Source organism: Perna viridis, chromosome 4 (genome assembly GCF_037379345.1).
Source record: "Perna viridis isolate PV_CMFRI_1.1 ecotype Kerala chromosome 4, ASM3737934v1, whole genome shotgun sequence".
In the NCBI taxonomy this organism is placed as follows: Eukaryota; Metazoa; Mollusca; class Bivalvia; order Mytilida; family Mytilidae; genus Perna; species Perna viridis.
The window spans coordinates 26,257,373-26,277,892 of record NC_142448.1 but is presented as its reverse complement, the minus strand read 5'-3'; the positions used below and the strand labels follow the sequence as shown (position 1 = coordinate 26,277,892).

Below are 20,520 nucleotides of genomic sequence, written 5' to 3'. Positions count from 1 at the left end.
CTACACTTCTCCGTACAGAAAGAGAAAGTTACGACAGCAATGATAACAGTAATGGTGTAAGAAATCTGTCAAGTCCTTAATGCAGTGAAATTTATATTATGGGTCTTCTCAACATCCAACTTAGGACAAAACGTCTACATGGTCGAAATGACATTAACAACCTAATGCTCGAAAACCATCAGAGCCAATATCATTATCAAGTCTTTGACAACCTTCTTTGGAACTTCATCAGCTCCTTGAATAACATAAAATCTCTTTTCACTGCCGGTAAATATTCTGAAAACCTTCGTAATGTGGCACTTGACACAGGAGGCGTAGATAAGCTGTCATCCAAGTATAGACTGGTGAGTATTATTTATGATTTGGCTTCTTTCCGACTTTTAAATCATGTCAGATTAAAGCCTCTACATAACATCAACAGAAAATTTCTGCACATTGTAGAGAAATGTATTGATGCGATTAACATCAGCAACATTCGGAATCGAAAAAAAAAGTTATGAAAGAAAAACCATAATACTTCAAAAGTCATTCTGTCCCTATTGTTTCTGTCATATCGGAGCTCCTACATAACATCAACAGAAAATTTCTTCACATTTCATTTGCAGATAAAGTATTGATGTGATTATTTCACCGAGAGAGGTAATGAAAGAAATACCGCAATACTTCAAAAATCAATCTGTTCCTATTGTTTCCTATAGTTACAACAACACCAATGCCCGTAAAACTTTTAACTTTAAACAATCGTTGAAGTGTACATTGAGAACCCTCTGACTTGTGACTGTTCCAAATCTTCTTTTGTTTACAACCCCTCTTGCCATGTCATCACTGGTGATCTTTTAACATTATTCAAAATGAGAATCTCCGAAAAGTGATATCCTACGACCCAAAGTTCAAAGAACCGCAAAAAGGTAACTGGTAAAATAATTTAAAATCATAATAAACGCAGTTGAAGATTATACAAGAGCGTGGATGAAGACAATTTTTTTTTAAATATTTGAAAATAACAATAATTAACCAAATAAAAAAAAGAAAAAAAAGACGATTTACATTCACGAAGAAATAACTTCAGTGGCAAAAAATCCTTACGTTCAGTAAGTTTTTGTTTGGTGTTTAAAATTAATGTCAGCAAATGTTTGCATTGTAGTAATACAGAACACTATCAAAAGTTCAAAAACTCTATTTTAGGTGGCACATCATACACTCAATGGGGAAGAACATCGTGCACCATTAACACGTCCACACAGGTTTACAGCGGTATTTTACTTTTGTTTTCTTTGTAACTGTATTTGGATGTCATTTATTGGAACAACCTATCATTTTATTAAGCTTGATTAAATATATAAATACAAAGCAACTCATGCTTTATAATTAAAAATAAGGGCAATTCAATTTTAGTCACATTTGAACTCCTTCGTAATGTGGCATAAGCAGTATCTTCCAAATATCTTACTAAACTGTTTTGACTTGAAATATGCAATTGTTTCGAACATAATTTTCATAAAAGTTCAAATTTTAGTCTTTTTCGTATAGGATGATATGGTTTCATGTAGGCGCCTGAAGTAACATTAACATAACTTTAAATAAGTTATAAGAACACTACCAATTAAGGATTGCAGGTTATTAAAATATTTTCTATATGGCTGGAAAACTTTAACCAAAATGTTTCATACAATGCTTAACAAATATATGGATACATTGATTCAAATATTGAATATTTGAATATTTGAATATTTTTAGCCACACAGAGCGTATATGATGTAAATCATCCATTCCCTTCTTTCCTTAAAAAAGGAATAAATTCACATCCACTCGAGCGGTCTAGCTGGTCTATTTTAGAGTCAGTTGGTTGCATAACTGAAGTTTGACAATCAATATCAATCAAATATTTGAGTTTTAATTCATGCCATGATTACTCTAACCAAAATATGGAATGTGACCAATAATGCATTATATGGCGAATTACCGCCCCAAAAATACTGACAAAATTACCAGTCCCTAATCTCCAAAACACTTTTAGTTTCATCGTTTGGTGTGTAGTTTTGAAAACGTAAGATATGAATGCTAAGCTGCAGACGTGTGCAGATATTAGCTTAATTTTACACAGTTTCAAATTTTCTCACATAGGCTAATTTTCGTCATGAGATTTTAGATCTAAACGCAATAAAGAAACCGCAAACTAGTATAATTAATCGACAAAATGAGATGACCTTTTGTACTTCTGCCTACTCTATTTGTATATCAAATACATATATCTTGAGACGTATAATGAATAATCATTACTTATAGTTACCTTTGCAACCTTAATCTAAAACCGATTGTGATGTGATATTTGCAGGTTTATGATATAAAAATACATATGTTTTTACACTTAGATATTTTTGTAGGGTTTGTAGATGGATCATCACATTCAACTGGGAGAGCTCCGAATAAACCCTGTCTTCCAAATGAACCTCAATGGGGACTGTATGATAATAGAGATTCTCAAGACATGCCTTTTATTGGTGCTACAGTGTTTCACAACTGGGATATTGATGTTAAGAACACACTTTTTGATAAACAATACAGCTATTATTTGGTGCAGTGTGCATACATCAGCGGCATCAGCTACAACGATGATACCAGGCCGAACGGAGTGCTTTGGTGACTGGAAAGTGGAGTACAGCGGATATTTAATTGCTGGGCACCCAAGTCATAAAGCTACATCTGAATATATTTGCATTGATGGGAAACCTGACTTTCTGACAAGAATTTCTTCATGGACAAACAAATCCATTCTGTATGCAGTTGATGCCAAATGCAATGGAGCCACACCATGTCCACCATGTAGCAGGAAGGGAGATGACTTGTTCAAATTGAATATAACTCTACAAATTTTATATACAAAACACTTTTAATAAATATAGAACAGCCAAAAAAAAAAATAATTTGTTTTGCTCATTTAAATTTTTCGTGATATTTGGAAAGGTAAAGGAGAATTCATAATGAACTGTTTTTATTATGTGCTAGAATAATTGAAGTTGGACTACAAGAATTGGGAAACTTCTTTGTAAGGTAATGCAAATTTGGAAAACGTTGAATCGTACAAGTTTTTGTGTAACAGATTAGACGTGAAGTAAAAAGGTCCAATTGGAAAGCAGACTGAACAATTCATTTTTACAGTTGCACTGGTGTGGTATTTATGGATTCTACTATATACAGCGCCATGTTGTCAAATGTGTTGGTTTCTATTCCTGTAATTTGCGCAACATTGCATTAAATGTTAAATGTGTTAGAGAAACCCTACCATGTGGTCCACATTTACGATTTATGAGTTGACGAAAGGACTAATAAAAGACATGGGGTAACATTTTGAATATCTAATGGTTCGTAGACAACACTGACAATAGAACTTATTATGAATACATTACATGCTTAATGTCCTTTTCAAACAAAGTCCATCTTTGGAAAAGTCTCTAGAAAAAATGTCTTCGATTTGACATAACATTTAATTCAATCAAATGCTTTTTTTAAGTATAATGTTCACTCAGAACTTGTCATTAGTTCAAAAGACATCAGCAACCATATCCAAACACTTCATAGAGAAATCTGTACAGTCAAAAGTGTCAAAACACAGTGAAAAAGTACCAAGGCTTTATCATAAACTAGAAACGTGAGAAATAAAGTAATCGCTAATTACAAACATGTATGTTGATATCTTGTATTCATTTAAAGCACAAGCAATAAATATATGAAGGCATAAACGTCAACTGTTAGTCTGGTATTAACTCTTTAACGTTGGCAAGTTTATTGTATGGAAACATAGTTCTTAAAAAAAATAAGAAAACGGAAACGGGGAAATTATGAACAATACAACAACAGTAAATACATTGAAAAAGGACAACCAACTAGTCTTCAATGAACGTTGAGATATTTCCAACATCCGTAGGCAGCCGTCCACAGGCAAATAAAAAAACCCCAACAAAATCATTAAGGTTTTCAAAGGCAAAAGGTTTCTGATTTGATATAATTGTTTGGCTCAAAACGAAAATTTTCAAAAATAGACACATTTAACGTTGTCTGCAATAATCACACTATTTCTTCACAAAATAGCGTGAAATATTTAGGACTTTACCTTGATAAATTTCTTTCTGGGGAGATAATTGTCAATGGTATGATTTTAAAAATCAAAAGACTGAAGTTCTTATACCAACAGGGTAAATGCCTATCAGAAAATTCTAGAACAAGCATTAGTGTCAGCTCCCATACAGTGTCATTTTGAGTATACGTGCTCGTCTTGGTATGACTCTATCTGAAAAAAATTACAACACAAATTACAGATTGTACAATACACATGTATTAGATACATAAAAATATGGGTCCTAGATCCAGAATAGACTGAAATATTGTTTTTATTGTTTAGGTCTTTTAAATGTAGAAAATAGAGTTAGACAACTCCGGCTAAACCATGGTCAGAAAATATTTTAAAATAAAAGTCCACCTTATATGAAGAATAACTTGACTAAGGTATTTCACACGGTCAAGTGTTTTTTGGTACCACCGATCATAGGTAAACAAAATTACATTCTTTTATGATAGTATTTTTGTTGGAAAAGAAAGTCAAGGCGCCACTAAATATTCTAGAATGAAATCTATCTTTTCATTAAATGAAGTTAATGCACGCCTAACTTAACGATTATTTGAACACTTGTTTAGCTTCCACATGTTTGTAGACATGGTTATAGAGCATTATTAGTTTTACATTCTGCGATTATGTCAATCACAACAAAAATACAATTGATGTATAGGTAATGGTACAATGCCGACAGTGGAAAAGCAACGGAGAATTCATAACAGCTTGTAGAACTGACCAATAGGCTTATAAAACATTATTGTGTCGTGGTTTAAATTAAGTGGTAAGTCAGTTTTTTGACACACCCTTTCGGTATCTGGCTTATAAAACATGATGTTTTTGTGGTTTAAATTAAGTGGATAGTCAGTTTTTTGACACACCCTTTTGGTATCTGGCTAGAATAAAAAAGATCGTGATCTTTTATAGTTTACGTTAGCTCATTTTAAAAAAGATATATATATTTCTATGTTTCTTCAAGTGATCTGTTTTAACTTTAATTATTATTCCTAGATTTCCAGAGAGGCAAGTAATTAGACAAGTGCAGTCAGACTCCTTTAAAAGTTTCTGGAGAGTTCTTGGTAAAAATTGGTTGACTAAAAGTGCGTTGAAGAATTTTGTCAACGTTGTTACCAGTGAGACGCAGCCATGTCAAATATCTAGTTCGTGGATTTTATTCTAGTCAACGGTAGATACTGTGACCACATTTCTCCACTAAAACGTTGCTTTTTGTTTTATATTTCATGTATCATGCATTGATTGTTATTTATGTATATTCTAATGAGCTGAGCCTAAAACACCATGCTTTGTACTTTATAAGTGATGATAATCTGACTTTCACTTAAGATTTATTTATCAGTTAAAGAAGTGATAGTCTTTTGAAGAAGTAATACTTGGAAGACGTTACAATATATCCCCATAACAAAGGTTATACATCCGTTGACGCGGTAAGTACTTCCGAACTGTTTCCTATTGTTTCATTAGGAAAAACACTGTTCGCGTTGGATGTAACTTAAAGTGTCTTAGTTGATGACAAGATGTTTTATGGTTGTATTGTATTGCTAGCATTAGTTGTAGCACAGGCTGAGGTTGAAAAATGCCAGACAGAAGACTGTTCTTCTGTTCCCTTCCCATTGCTGAACAACTTAAGGGCTCCATTAGTGGCTGAGTTAGACGTCTCCGGTATCAATACAGAACTGAAAAACTACATTGATAGGACTATTGATAAAGGAATGAAGACATTTTTGTCAGAACTTAGAAACACCACTGATGATTCTATAAAGAAGATGAAATCCAGTATTGCAGAGAGGGTATCGATGGAAGTTTCTAATTCATTGAATAATGTTAACGAACGCTTGACCAAACTACGTCTTGACTTGGACAAAGAGGCGAGAAGAGTCAAAAGTAAGTATGACATATTGTTGCCATCGAAAAATTTTAATAAGCTGAGATAAAAATGGAATATTTGCTGTATTTCAACTGAAATTTCAAAATATCGGCAAAACAAATACCGAAGCATCAGAAATAGGATTATTCAAATACTGTTAACCTGGAAATTTTCGCGCCGTCTTTTTTTGACAGCTTCTATGATCAATCTGCTTTCACGCAGATTTAAATTCACTATCATTCGTAAAATTGTATTAGAATGTTCTTGAAGAAAATATTCACAAAAAGTTTAATTTTGGCTTTACGGGTCTTTCTACGATAATAGCGATATAAGACTTTTGCAAAAATTTCACAATTTACAGTACGTCAAAATCCCAAACATGGTCTAAACGTGTTTAAATGATACAAAGACGATCTATATACACGAAGAAATGACTTCAGTCGCCAAAAAATCCTTAGATTAAGTAAGTTTTTGTTATGTGTTTACAATTAATGTCACAAAATGTTTGAATTGTTGTAATACAGAACAATTTCAAAAGTTCAATTGAAAAGAAATTGTATTTTAGGTGGCACATCATACACTCAGTGGGGAAGAACGTCGTGCACCAGCAACACGTCGACTCAGGTTTACAGCGGTATTTTACTTTCGTTGCTTTTATTAGATACAACAACCTATCATTTGATTGACCTTGATTAATTCTATAAATACAACAAGTTTTATGCAAAGTCATCATTAAAAATATGAGTAATTGATTTTTCCTCTTACTTGAACTCTTTATACGCAATATTTTCCAAATAACCTACAAAACTGTTTTTAACTTGATATGTAGCTGTTTCAATCAACATTACCAATAGGTATTCAAAAAGGCAGACTTGTTAGCTACCCATATATGTAAGTTGTAACCAATGCCATTGTTTTTGTTTTATGTAAGGAAATATGTACCTTTAAACATAACTGTAAACAAGAGCAGTTATAAGAATACATCCAATAAAAGATTGTAGGTTATAAAATGTTTTCTATATGACTGGAAAACTTTAATAAAAGGTGTCACACAATATCTAACAAATATATGGTGACAGTGATTTAGAATTTGAGAATTTTACTGTTTGAATACTTTATGGTTACACTTAGGGTATGTGATGTAATTATTCATCCACTCAAGCGGTCAAGGTGGTCGATGTAATGGGGGAGTCAGATCGTTGCATAAGTGAAGTTTGATCATCAATATCAATTAAATATTTGGGTTACAATTTACGCCATGGTTACTTCAATCAAATTATGGATTGTAACCAATAATGGATTATATTAAAACAATACAAAGATATGGCGATACAATCGCTCCCAAAATAACTGACAAAATAACCAGTCCCTAATCTCTAAAACATCTATGGTTTCATCATTTGACGAGTAGATTTGAAAACAAAAGATTTGAATGCCAAACTGTACTGTTGCAGACGTTTGTACTTCTGCCTATTCTATTGTAATGTTAAATACGCATATCCTTACACATATAATGAATAATAATTACTTATAGTTTCCTTAGCAACCTTAATCTAAAACCGATTGTGCCGCGATATTTGCATATTTTTAAGTACTTAAAATACATATGTTATCACACTCAGATACTTTTCAGGGTTTGTAGGTGGATCATCATATACAGCTGGAGGAGCTCCGAATAAACTCTGCCTCCCGAATGAACCTCAGTGGGGACTGTATGATAGTAAAGATTCTCAGAGTATGCCATATATTGGTGCAACAGAATTTGACAACTGGGATATTGATATAAAGAACACACTTTTCGATAAACAATACAGCCACTATTTGGTGCAGTGTGCAGTATGCCATACATCAGCGGCATCAGTTATAACGATGATACCAGGCCGAACGGAGTGCTTTGGTGACTGGAAAGTGGAGTACAGCGGATATATATTTGCTGGGTATCCAAGTCATAAAGCTGCATCTGAATATATTTGCATTGATAGAAATCCTGACTTTCTCAAAAAAGGTTCATCATGGGCAGATAAATCCATTCTGTATGCAGTTCATGCCAAATGCAATGGAGCCACACCATGTCCGCCATATGTAGCAGGAAGGGAGATGGCTTGTGTTGTTTGTTCGAAATGAATATAACTCGACAAATGTTATATAAAAACAATTTGAGGAAGTGTAGAATAGTCAAGAAAATGTTATTTTAACATCAGCTAATTGTGAATAAAACTTTTTAATTTTTTTTATGATATTTGGCAAGATAAAGAAGCAGTCATATCAACTGTTTTAATTGTTAGATAGAATAAATGTACTTAAACTACAAGCTTAAGGGCAACTTCTTTTTAGCCTTTAAAACCAAAATCGAATTACGTTAAATCGTACGACAAGTTTTGTCGTGAAGTAAAAAAAGACCCAATCGGAAAGCTTACTGAACAATTTATTTTACAATTGCACTATTATGGTATTTATGGATTCTACTATATATTGCGCTACTTTGTGTCAAATGTGTTGGTTTCTCTTCCTGTAATCTTTGCATCATTAAATGATTGTTAAATGTGTCAGAGGAACCCGACCATGTGGTCCCCAATTACGGTTTATGGAATGACGGAAGATCTAGTAAAACGCATGGGGTAATTGTTTTTTCAAGTATAAAATGGTTCGTATACCACACCGACAATACAGCTATTTCTAACTACATTATATGCTTCATGCCCTACTAAATGAAAGTCCATTTTTGGAAATGTTCTCAGGAAGGAAAAAGTTCTTCGATTTGACACAACATTTAATCCAACTAAATATTTTTAGTATAATGCTATATTCAGTCAGGTCTGAAAACGAAGGCGATTCATTATATATCTTGTAGAACTTATCAGTAGTTAAAAGACATCAGCCACAATATCCTTACACCTTATAGAGAAATCTACAAAGCCAAACGTTCCACACATGAGAATAATATAAAGTGTAACATAAGGTTAACCTATGGATCGAGCGTTATATTATTGTCATATGGATTAAAATTGCATGATGATAATCATGTGGTTATTGATTGAAATTCATACAGTCTGAAACAACAGTTTTTAACGACTTAAATGTCACACTGCTTTACAAGATCTAAGATCTAAAATTGGCTGTTTGATTTGAAGCTTCAACTAAAGCCGTCGCTTCAACTAGCGACATTGTGTTTCAAAGCAATAGTATGAATTAAACACACTGCTCTCGATACTAAATTCAGGGAGAGGCATGTCATACACAAACTGCTACAAATGCAATAACCGACGCCGTGTCGAATCGAGTGCGCCGAGTATAATTTGTCGGATATCCAAATTATAAAGTCTCAGAGTCGACTTTGCCTGCGCTGATGAAAATCCTGATGCTTGTAATAATTGTTCAGCATATATCTAATTGATACAAAATACAAAGGAGTTTAATAGGAAGGGAAATAATTTGTGTTGTTTGTTTAAAATGAAATGAAAACTTATCAACCTATAAATTTAAAGTTTTTTTTTTTTTTTAAATAAATGTGTTTTAGAAATATTTGTTTAAAGAATCAATACAGAAAATTAAAACTAAAAGGAGATATATTATAAAATAATTACAGTATGTCGACTTGATTACATGTTATGGCGTACATATATATAATGAAACCAGTACATCTGTGTTTTGTGTCCTTATTTGTGGAATATTAATGCTCAGATGTGTTCAAAATAAAAAAAATATCATTTAAGTACGAATCCTAAGCCTTTAAATCATCTGAGGTATGGTTCAAATAATGTTATACAACTGTCATCTTGGTATTTTAAAAATCTTTCTTTGAAAAAGACTTAAGTATCGTTTTATCTACCCCAGCAGTGCTATAGGTTGTCTGGCAAGCTATTTTCTGACTCGGTGCCATGCTTTTAGCACCTGACATGTTGAAAGCCATCGCAAATGTGAATAAGCTACACATGTGTTTTAAAATATTTTAAGTCTTTTATTTACAAAGAAGTTTAAACCAATGGAAATCAAGCGAAAATAATCCTAATTTTGTATTAAATACATAGAAAGAGTAATTAAGGGAATCAAGATTATGGCGGAATTGAAAAGAATGGAATCCAGGGACAAAGACCAGACATTTTGAAACAGACAAACTCAACAAAGAACATAGAGTAATTAAATGATACATAAAAGCAACAAAAGTAAATGAGCAACTCGGACTCCACTAAAAACTGGGAACATTGACCAGATGCACCGGTAAGGTAAGCGTCCTCTGCTTTTCTAGAAACAACCGCCGAGTTGCTCATAAAAAGTCAAATCCGGGGTAGACAAGAGGAAAGGAAAACTATGACACGTTGAACAAATCAGTTTTCATCTTGTAACAACATAACCCTGTTCCAGAAAATATTTGTGATAAAGACAGTTATCGATGTGGTCAGCCTTTCTGAATTAGGTCACTAATTTTACGGAATATAATGCATTTTTGACAAAACGAACTTAAAGTTCCGTAATTTAATATTTTCGTTTCGCAAATTGAAATCCGTAATTTTTTTAAACGGATGTTAATGCAAAATGCAGAAAACCAGATAAGAAGTTCATTTAAACTGCTTTTACAAAGGATTTCCAGAATTGCTGGATTTTCTCATCAGGTAGTTCATTTATTTTTTTTTTCAGTTTAGTCACCGTCACCAGTGTAAGGTTAAGGACATTTTATAAAATGTTTAAAATGGTGAATATTCTACTATAATTCTGCCGATTTCAAAGAACGTCAGATCGAGCGGTTTGCAATATAGAGCTTGTAAATCAGAGGTTGGGGTATGGAGGAACGCAATAGCAACCGTTTACATTGTAGGAATACGTTTAATCATATGGGTTATCTCTTTCTCTTCTATTTTTCTAAATCGTGCACTTCAATGGACCAGTTCCTATTTTGATGTTTTAATATAATACATTAATACATTAAAACATCAATATGTTTTAATATAATATATTTAACAAGCATATATAAACACAGAATTCACCAAATAAATTCAGCCTTAGAAGGAAATCCTATGATTTTCAAACTTTAAACGCAAATGATTCGCTACAATTAGATAGATAAGGAAAAAGTGACCAAGTTACCTTGTGTAAACCTCTGACGTCAACAATCTAACATGATGTATTAGAAAACTGTCCACTGTGGTTAACATTTCTTGTCTGTCATAACCACTGTATTACAAGTGTGTCCTTAGCCTTTAGGCGTTTAACTGTACTTATATAACAAATAAATAGAAGCGATTCGTGAAAATTGTTTAGTCTTATAACGAACCTTATAACGGAACATTTGACAAAAAAAACGTGGAATTGGAAAACAAAAATGAATATTATTGTCAGTTTTTCTTTTAATTCATATTTGTTTTCAGTATTCTATATTGTATTCTTTATCACTCCGTCGTATGAATATCCAATGTTTTTGTCATACATACCAAATGGAAATTCAGTCCCAGATCCCTGTCCAGGCTCCAACAAAATATTTCTTGCTGTTGGACACTGGCATATGTTGCCTCATCAAGCAAAAATATCCGGTAATGAACTGTTCGGTGTATTTGAACGGAATCCGTTTGGCGAGGTAAGAACTTTTGAATCTTTTAATCTTTTATCATTATTATAAACAATACAGATATATAGAATGGATAACATAATAATCGGTGACAACACCTTAAAAAATAATCGAGTTACCTATGTTTGTTTTCCTCCATAGCATAAAAGGAAATATATTCTTTTTGTCAGAACTTTGTATATAAAATTTTCTTTTAAGGAATTTGTTTTATTTTCAAATTTGATCATATGCAGATATTTAGAATTAAAATAGCAGAATATAGTATCTTTTAAACAAAGAAATGGTAAATAATAAAATAGTACATGAAATTGTCGATATTCTTGAATTGACGTATTACATAAGGCGTGTTTAAAATATTATATTTATTATGGTTATATCCATCTCAATCATCACAACTCAAAAATATGGCATAAGAGCATTAGTTTTAGTTATTGTGAACAGGGTAATCACGTAGCTCCTTTTTGGAAAGCGGGAAGAGGCTCCTTATGGTGCTTGCCGAAATGGATGTACATTTCGTGAAAAAAATATTGTATTAATTTTTTTTTATTTTAGCTTGGCCAAAATTGACATACTAAGCACAATTCATGCTTTTAACTGTCAATTTTGTATAAACAAGAAAACGAAAAGATAAGAAAAATTGATTAAGTCTGTATTTTTTAAACTGTTTATAACGTCATCGTATTTTTGTGGCACTCAGAACAATTCTTTACATTACAAGCACAAGTACAATCTGAACCTACCATTATTCACTCTATCACAATGGGTATAACCTACGTCACCGGAAGTGTTACCGACCGCACTTTTTGATGTCAAACACACCGCATGAAGGTACGTTTTATCAATCATTTCAATAATTGAGGTTATATTATAAATCAAAAATCAAATACACGCATAAGGAGACAGACATTATAGGAAAAGCTAAATACTAGTATGTAATCAAACATTCCGAAATGTCCGATGATTCACTTTCACAAACACTTAACTACAGCTGACAAATTACCAGTGCAGCAAAACTTGCGATTTTGACAATTGAGGCGCTCGTATTTTGGTCATTGAATAACAAATAATTCAAAAACATAACTGTAATTAAAATCGAAATGAATAACACGTTTTATCCACATGTAATTGGTCAGCTGTAGTTGAGTGTTCACGAAAGTGAATGACATTTCGGAAGGTTTGATTATAAACTTAGCTTTCCTATAATGTCTGTCTCCTTATGTGTGTATTCGATTCATAATAAACTTCATTTATTGGAATGATAGATAAAACTTACCTTCAAGCGATGTTTGACATCAAAACAAGCGATGTTTGACATAAAAAAGTACGGCCCTTTACACTTCCGGTGACGTAGGTTATACCCATTGTACCACCTATAAGACGTGTCCGTATTGCAGGACTTTAAAAAGAACTCCAATTGGACAGAACTTTGTGTAAGAGATAGTGATGGTGATGGCAGAACAAATGGTGAAGAACTTGGTGATCCTGACTGTGAATGGGTTTTAGGTGGAGAAACAAAAGGAAAGGCAACAAGTCATCCAGGTAATGCCACAAAAAAAAAAAAAAAAAAAAAAAATCGGCTTTCCAACATCCTTCCAAGAATTCTGATTATACTTTCCGTTCGTCCCTTTACGTTTACGTTGCAGTATCCATGCAATTACCTTGTATTTTGACTGAAGCTTGCATGTATGCAACATAGTGCGCAGTGATTTCAGGCTGAAGTGACATCAATTTTCTGTTTGGCGTCTTTGTTCATGTTTTGACCACATGGTTAGTGGAAGGTGGAACAGGGTATCCTTAGGTGAGCTTCACTCACGGTTTTTTGTCAGTTTAAAAACATGATCAGCATCATTCATAAATTATAATGAACAGATAATAGCAAACATTTTTAATCTGTCATAAAACGTAATAGCAACTAACAATAGAATACATACTGCATTCAATTATTCTATCTCAACATGATAGCCAATGCGTTAAAAAAGAGTAAATCATGTTTTAAATGAAAATAATTACATATTATAAAACACACGCTCTTTTGAGTTATAGTTATACATATTTTGAAGTTGAATGAAAGGAACAAACCCTAATAAAATCAGTAGATAATAAAAAAGCATGCTTAATTTGAAATATTGTTCGCATTTGAGGGCAGTGCCAATTTTGAATCCTTTCCCCCCTTTTTTATAATTTTAATTATATGTGAAATGTTACACGGGGAACAAGCAGCTGTACTCTTCCACGTAATGCGCCAGCTCACACTAAAGATATAAGTAGGTTGATAGTCAAGAAAGATGCCCTTTATATTTGATTTAATAAAAGTCTCTCATGAACATATTTTGCCGCACTTTTAACGGCTAAAAATAATTAAAACAAGAACAATTTTATGAACTTTACAGTGTAATTACGGGACGAAAAAGAAAATTGCAATCACTGAAATTTGGTTGTAATGAAATACTAATTTTCTTGTACCACTGGTTGCATGATTGTATGTCATGTTTATACGAAACAAAGACGGAGTGTGTATCGAGTATCACTGGCGACAACAATATTTCTTGTAAAACAACATTTTTATTTGATAGGCCAACAGCAATACTTTCTTTTTTTATTTTTGACGTTGCACAATGTGTTCCTCAGCACAAGATGTTTAACTTATGTTACTCAGTTTTTGTATAGATATTCAGTCTCAAATTAGTGGCAGATCCAATGGAGTGTTCGAGGGATTTGGATGAAAACTACGTGTGTATATTGTTAATTTAGCACAGAATTTTGTGGAAAATGTAAATAATAGCCTGGAACTCCTCTGGGTTCGTCCCTGCAAGATATTCATATGAATGGACTTTTATGCAGTATTTGACTAATATGAAGACTTCTTAGTTGAAATAAATGTATATAGAACTATAAGAAACGAATGGGTTCATTGGTTAATTTTTTAAATTGTCATTGTTCAAAATATTCATATAGAAGTGTCTGATCATTCAACATATAGATATGAATTGGTGTAACATGTACATGTGTTGTTTTAGTGCCTTCCAATAAATATACTGGTTAACCCCCTCTCCTTACGCCGTTGGGTACTCACCTTTTAAAAAGATGAGACAGTCTCTTCATCAAACAAGATAATTCGATGTGTGTTTCCTTCGGGTTCTCGACTTGCCTATAAAATATAAATATAAAATGTTAACCGCAAAAAAATGTTATTTTTATTCAAACCAAAATCGTTTATTTTGCTCTTTGTAATTATGCCCTCATTCAACGAGTGGGTGGTATATTGGAATCACCTTCTCCGTCCGTCATTCTGTTTGTCCGTCGGTCAGAATTTCGTCGCAATTACCTCGGCTCTCAGTGGATGTATTGATGTGTGCTGTCCGAAATCAACTTCATGTTTCGTGGGACTTTTTGTTATTTGAAATGATAGAGAAAATTCTCGTTTCATAAAACGCAGTTTCCAATAGTTATAATGATTTAAAATTTTGAGTTTAGCTATATAAAGATAGGCTTTATGTCGTAAGCGATCTTGGGTGCTGTCCAATATCAACTTTCTTAGGATTATCAATGTTTTATTGATCGATGGAAAAGAAAAGAAAAAAACTCATAACCAAACTATACGACAAGACCGATTTCTTATTCCGTATTCTCAACTTTCCTTCCACCTGTTGCAATATGCCTTTAGGCTAAAAACCACTAATTCCACTTCCCATAGGCTTCTATGCTAATTTCACAATATTCAATGGCTTCTCTGGACTTTACCTTAACTTTAACCTGCAGAGGACTATATATCAGCATGATTCTACATATGTCAGCTCACAATCCTCAGAATGGCATGTGGGGTTAGCAGACTTGCAGTGCAGTACTGGTCACCGGAAGTGAAGTGTCTATAAATAGCATGGGAAATCCCAGTGTTTTCACAAGATAGGGGTATATTTAGAAATCATTATGGAGATTAGGCTTCACATCACAAGAAGCAAAATGCACCTATAAAATGTACAGAAATGTTTTTCCTTTCAGAAACTGTTTAAATTTTTTAAATGAGATGAGAACTTTTTTCACAGCACTTTGAGGAACAGGGGTAATTTCTGCGTAGGACTATTTTTGCGTACGTTCCAAATGCTCATTGGTTGAATTGGTGGTCTGTAACCTTTAGCACATGTAGTTGTCATATCTCAACTCACACGCTATGCCAGAGCTTACCGAATCTACACAAACATTTTGCACCATGCTAAACTTCTTAAAATTAGGCTTCTGGGACAGGGTAATGTTGCTTCAAGAAAGAGGTAATCTCTACAGAAGTTTAATTGTCATCATGAACTCGTGGATCGTTATGGGGCATCAATGAATCGATTTCTTCACCGTGTCACAGTTATCCTTTTCTCTTCGGCGGGTGTTTCTAGAAAAGCAGAGGGCGCTTACTTATTGGTGTACCTGGTCCATAAACTCTATTTTAGTGGAGTCCGGGATGCTCAATTTACTTTTGTTTATACTTACTTTCTTATTTATGTTCTTTGTAGTATGTGTCTGTTTTCTCTGTCTAGTCTTTACCTTTGCAATATATTCTTTTGATTTCTGCTCGAATCTTGATTACTTTCATTATTTGGAATGCTAAAGAAAATTTTCGTCGAAAAAAAAACTTGGCTCCAAATGAATTAATTGACTTCAAGTTTTGCGTATGGCATTGTTTAGACGATGCATATGTTTCAAGCTAATTTTTGGATGATGTATGAAATCAATCTCCTTTACGAGTGGGGGTATACCTAGTATTACGCATGCATGTTTTTTTTTCATCAAGCACCGTAAGTTCGAATGGTAATTACATGTATTTTTAAATGTTGCTGTGAAAACAATAGACTCTATGCAATTTCCTAACACTTCAATTGGCCTGTCTATCGACAACAGGTAGAAAGACAGAAAACAACCGTCTACTACATAAATTAACGAAATGTATATTGGAGGGTAACCCAAAATAATAACATATCTTTATGTCAAAACGTTGACGTATTTAATTAATACCAACTTCGATATAGACTTACCTATAAATTCAAAATGGACAAATAATCTACGTTAATAACCTAGAAAAGTTCAAATCTAAATTATAACATCAAGCCCGCATAACAATTTTGACTAGTATTGTTGAGAGGGATAAGTTCATAGTTTCAGTTTCTGAATCAAAAACTTATTATCTTAAAATGATTTTTTAATTGTTAAAAAATAGACCTTAATATGTTAAGTGCATGTTATTTTCTTTTCTTTCAGGTGTGAAACAAATTTTCAAAAATAATACAATTGTACTGAGTAAGACAATATCAAGGATATTAAATTGTAAATCTGCCTAATTGTGCATTTAAGTACAGCGGTTGGAATAACCTATCTTAAAGATTTAGACGACAAGGAAGTAACTTATGACGAATGGACTACCGTATACAAAGCTTAGATAATGAAGGTGGTATGCCCGCTAAGAAACCAACAGTGTTACCACAGAAAATGAAAAACTAGTTTCATTATTTCCTAGTGTGATTTACGTCATTTCCTGTTTATATTTATATCATTTTTGTTGTTGTTTTTAATGCTATTATTTATGATTCATCATGTGTACATTCATCAATCACGTTTTATACTTGTAAAGATAAAGTATACAAAAACATACCTTTAATTAGTCATTTAATATTTCGTTAGGCATAATATGCATTTCACTTTTTCTTATCTTACTGCAATACAAATAAGCAGAAATGTCAAAATCCGTTTTGATTTAGTGTGAGTGTTCTGGGAGAATGGAGGGTCCATATTTTAACCACAATATTGTAAGATGTAAAACATAATGGAATTAAGGAGTGGGTATATAATTTCAGCCTTATATTTGCACTTCTCTGAATCATTGCTCCAAACATTCTGTACTTAGTTTTTCGGATCCTTAATTTCTTACAGGCGGTCGAATGTGATTTTATTAAAGTCACAACGGTCAGTTTAATGTTACACAAGGGTTCGTAAAACAATAGTCACACAAACCATCGCCGGAATCTTCACCAATTTTATCGTCAATATCAAAATTACTTAGTTCTGATTGATTGTTGGGGTTTAACGCCCGAGTAGCAATATTTCAGCTGTATTTAGACGATGAACATGAAATGATGATGAAATGAAAAATGGGATGGGACACAAGGATAATAAGGTCGACAAATTTTTACTGCCACTAGAAAGAGGGGAGGGATGGGTAAGGTCGGGCAATTTAGCCTCCTGTATCAGAGCGAAAAGGTTCCTACTCCTATCGAATACCACAGCAGGGTTCTTTAACATGCGAGGAACGTGGCACCTTTCCCAACACGGTGCACCACTATGGTTTGCGGTCAGGTTTTCCGTATTATAGCCTGACAACCCCAGCATATAACACGCCAGGGGTATCCCATTCCACCAGCTGGGGCGCACATCCCAGTTGCTCTGTGGGCAGAGCGCCTAGCCCCGGCTAGGTTTCTGAGCACTATTTATAAGTCGCCGTTTACGACAAGCTTAGCGCTGCTGCAGGTCTTTCGACACCCGTACCTGCACGCGGCACCTAGTTCTGCAACTTGACTTTATTCAACTATTTTCTTATAGTTTTGTCCTTTGAGTTAAATGTTAGTTTATTGCTATGCCTTAGGGCATTTGTATTTATCATCGCTTACAATAAAATGTGTGTGTGTGCAACGTAGACGAGTCATCAGCTGACCACAGGTACACAAAGAACGTAAAAAAAAAACATGCAACAAAATCGGTAGCGACAAATATCGATATAATATAAGAAAATAATGTTTTTAGACAAGCATAGGACGGTTACTCTAACGGTGCACTTTGTTCATGCTCTCATTTCTTAATGAAGTGCGGGTTTCTTATTGACTTCATTCTGTGTACGTGTTATTTTAGTTGTTCCATACACACGTGTGTGTGTGTGTGTGTGTGTGTGTGTGTGTGTGTGTGTGTGTGTGTGAGTATTTCTCCTTCTAGTCGTTGTCCTTTGACTATATTCATCCGATTAGCATCCTTGTTCTCGTGATTTTTTTTTTATTTCAATATTGTTTATTTTAGTTAAGATAATTAGTTTTTATGAATGATTTTGGTCATGTCTTAATAGACAAAAATGTAAACGTGAATGATAAGGGGTACATCAACTGTTAAAAATCTACGTATAAATCAGTATTCCTTGGGTATTTTTGCATTTCCAGTACTGTAAATATGGATAAAACAAATTTTTAAGTAAAGCTGAATACAAATATTTATTTGAGTTATCGCTCTTTGAATGGACTTTAGTCTATATTTTCTTTGTGTAGATCTGTTTTTATATTTGTTTAACAAAGACAAATTTAAGCAGAAAGATAAGTAATAGCTTTCCTGAAAAGCTAACCGTCTCTTAGCATTTTCTGATGTTGAGAATAAAATTTTATGCAATTTCATTTTTGATAACAACTACTGGTGTTTGATAGCAAACTTTTATATAGTTGTATTTACCGACGCCCAAAGCAGAAAAAGCCCGCGAAATGTTGCGGTATCTTGTATTTGCAGTCGATTCCGCATTCGTATGAACATGTTTCTTTTTTTTTCCAAAATATCTTTAAAAATACTCAAGATAGTTCTGTCTTTTTCAGCTTCTTTCTCTTCTAAATAAATAATAAAATTTCTTTCTTCTTTTTTTTCCTATCATTCACATGTGCTTCAATTAAGAGTCGCCATCCCATGCCTTGTGTGGATTCTCATCAATATTTCATCCAAACCAGGGATTTGACCGATCAGCAATCGCTCTATATCTCAACCGTTATCCATGTACATGTACGCGACTGGTTCTCCTCGTTGAGCTTTTGATTATTTATTCTCTCCTAATGCTAGACGGGAATAATAATTAAAATGGTTATTTTTCACTTATTGGTTAGTGTTATAAAATCGCCTCTTTTCACTTCGAGCTTCGAGTAGTTTGAACCCAGTCTGTAGTCAAATGTAATTTCTAAGGTCAGTCTCAACAAAGACGAATGTAAAGTGTTGTGTTATTTCATTCGTCGTACCTCGTTTCTTCACAAACTTGTCCTCTATAACTTAAGGAAAACCCACTTGATAATTATCCAGAGTTTCAAAATTAACAAAATCTTAGTAATAATCATAGCCTCATTTCCTAACACAAGATATATCACATAATATTCCCTATGCACATTTGTTACAAACAAAACAAGAAGAACAAAAAACAAAGGCTTTCCGAAATTCTGTTTCTGTCCAAAGTAATGGCATGATTGCTCGTAGTAGTATTTGCCTTTTAGTAGCTTAATGTGATAATTTAAATACTATTTTTTAAAATGCTTATGGAAATCATACTGGCCTATAATAAAGATTTGCAATAATTGAATCAGGTCAAAGTGATCTTTGAAGACGGTATTGCTCCTCGTGGAGAATTTAGGCTAACAAATTTCATAGAAATTAAAAAAAAACAATTTCAATTTCAACACCTGAAACATTTGTTGATTTGAAATGGCAAACTCTTATGAGACACATACTATTACGAAGGGAACACAAGTTGGTATGGTCTATCTGTATTTGAAAATTTAAAATTTGGTAACTATCTTCATTTTATCTTTCTCAATGGAAAGTAGACACACTTAATTCCGCCTCTCATCTTAACCTGTATTGCGAAATTGACAAAATGAAATTGTAATTACTCGTTAATTAAGCGAAAACTGATTTACTCACGGTCAAATATCCTTGGAATGGATGAATGGAATGAAATATCAGTCGCTCATGCATATGTTTTTTATCTCTTCATTTATATGCTTTGCTAAAAATAACAAAAAATTACACCAACTTTCTGGGTAGGACTCAACGATCTTCATAACAGTTACTGTGACATTTTGACATTTTGCCCATAGATGACAGCAATCACTTCAAAAGTTAAAGGTAGTCAACATGACCCGATTAATTGGTATGTAGTTCCTGTGTCCATGACAAACTTCCCCCATTTGTCATAGATAT

At 33.3% G+C, this 20,520-nt stretch overlaps 2 protein-coding genes across 3 annotated transcripts; both read left to right on the top strand.

The window, feature by feature from the left end:
- Window positions 1–5,559: 5,559 nt before the first annotated feature.
- On the top strand, window positions 5,560–8,304 carry LOC148619505 (uncharacterized). Its single transcript, XM_088579468.1, has 3 exons — window positions 5,560–6,010; window positions 6,559–6,627; window positions 7,627–8,304. The coding sequence occupies exons 1-3, from the start codon at window positions 5,644–5,646 to the stop codon at window positions 8,115–8,117; spliced, it is 927 nt and encodes a 308-aa protein (XP_088435594.1). The 5' UTR covers window positions 5,560–5,643; the 3' UTR covers window positions 8,118–8,304.
- Window positions 8,305–11,166: 2,862 nt separating this feature from the next.
- On the top strand, window positions 11,167–19,187 carry LOC148619504 (temptin-like). Of its 2 annotated transcripts, none has more exons than XM_088579467.1 (3): window positions 11,167–11,562; window positions 12,948–13,092; window positions 14,221–14,684. In XM_088579467.1, exons 1-3 carry the CDS (start codon window positions 11,311–11,313, stop codon window positions 14,274–14,276), a joined length of 453 nt encoding a protein of 150 aa, XP_088435593.1. In that variant the 5' UTR covers window positions 11,167–11,310; the 3' UTR covers window positions 14,277–14,684. The 2 variants fall into 2 exon arrangements, with proteins under 2 accessions (XP_088435593.1, XP_088435592.1); XM_088579466.1 differs by lacking the exon at window positions 14,221–14,684 and adding an exon at window positions 16,795–19,187 and having other exon boundaries at window positions 11,239–11,562.
- Window positions 19,188–20,520: the final 1,333 nt, after the last annotated feature.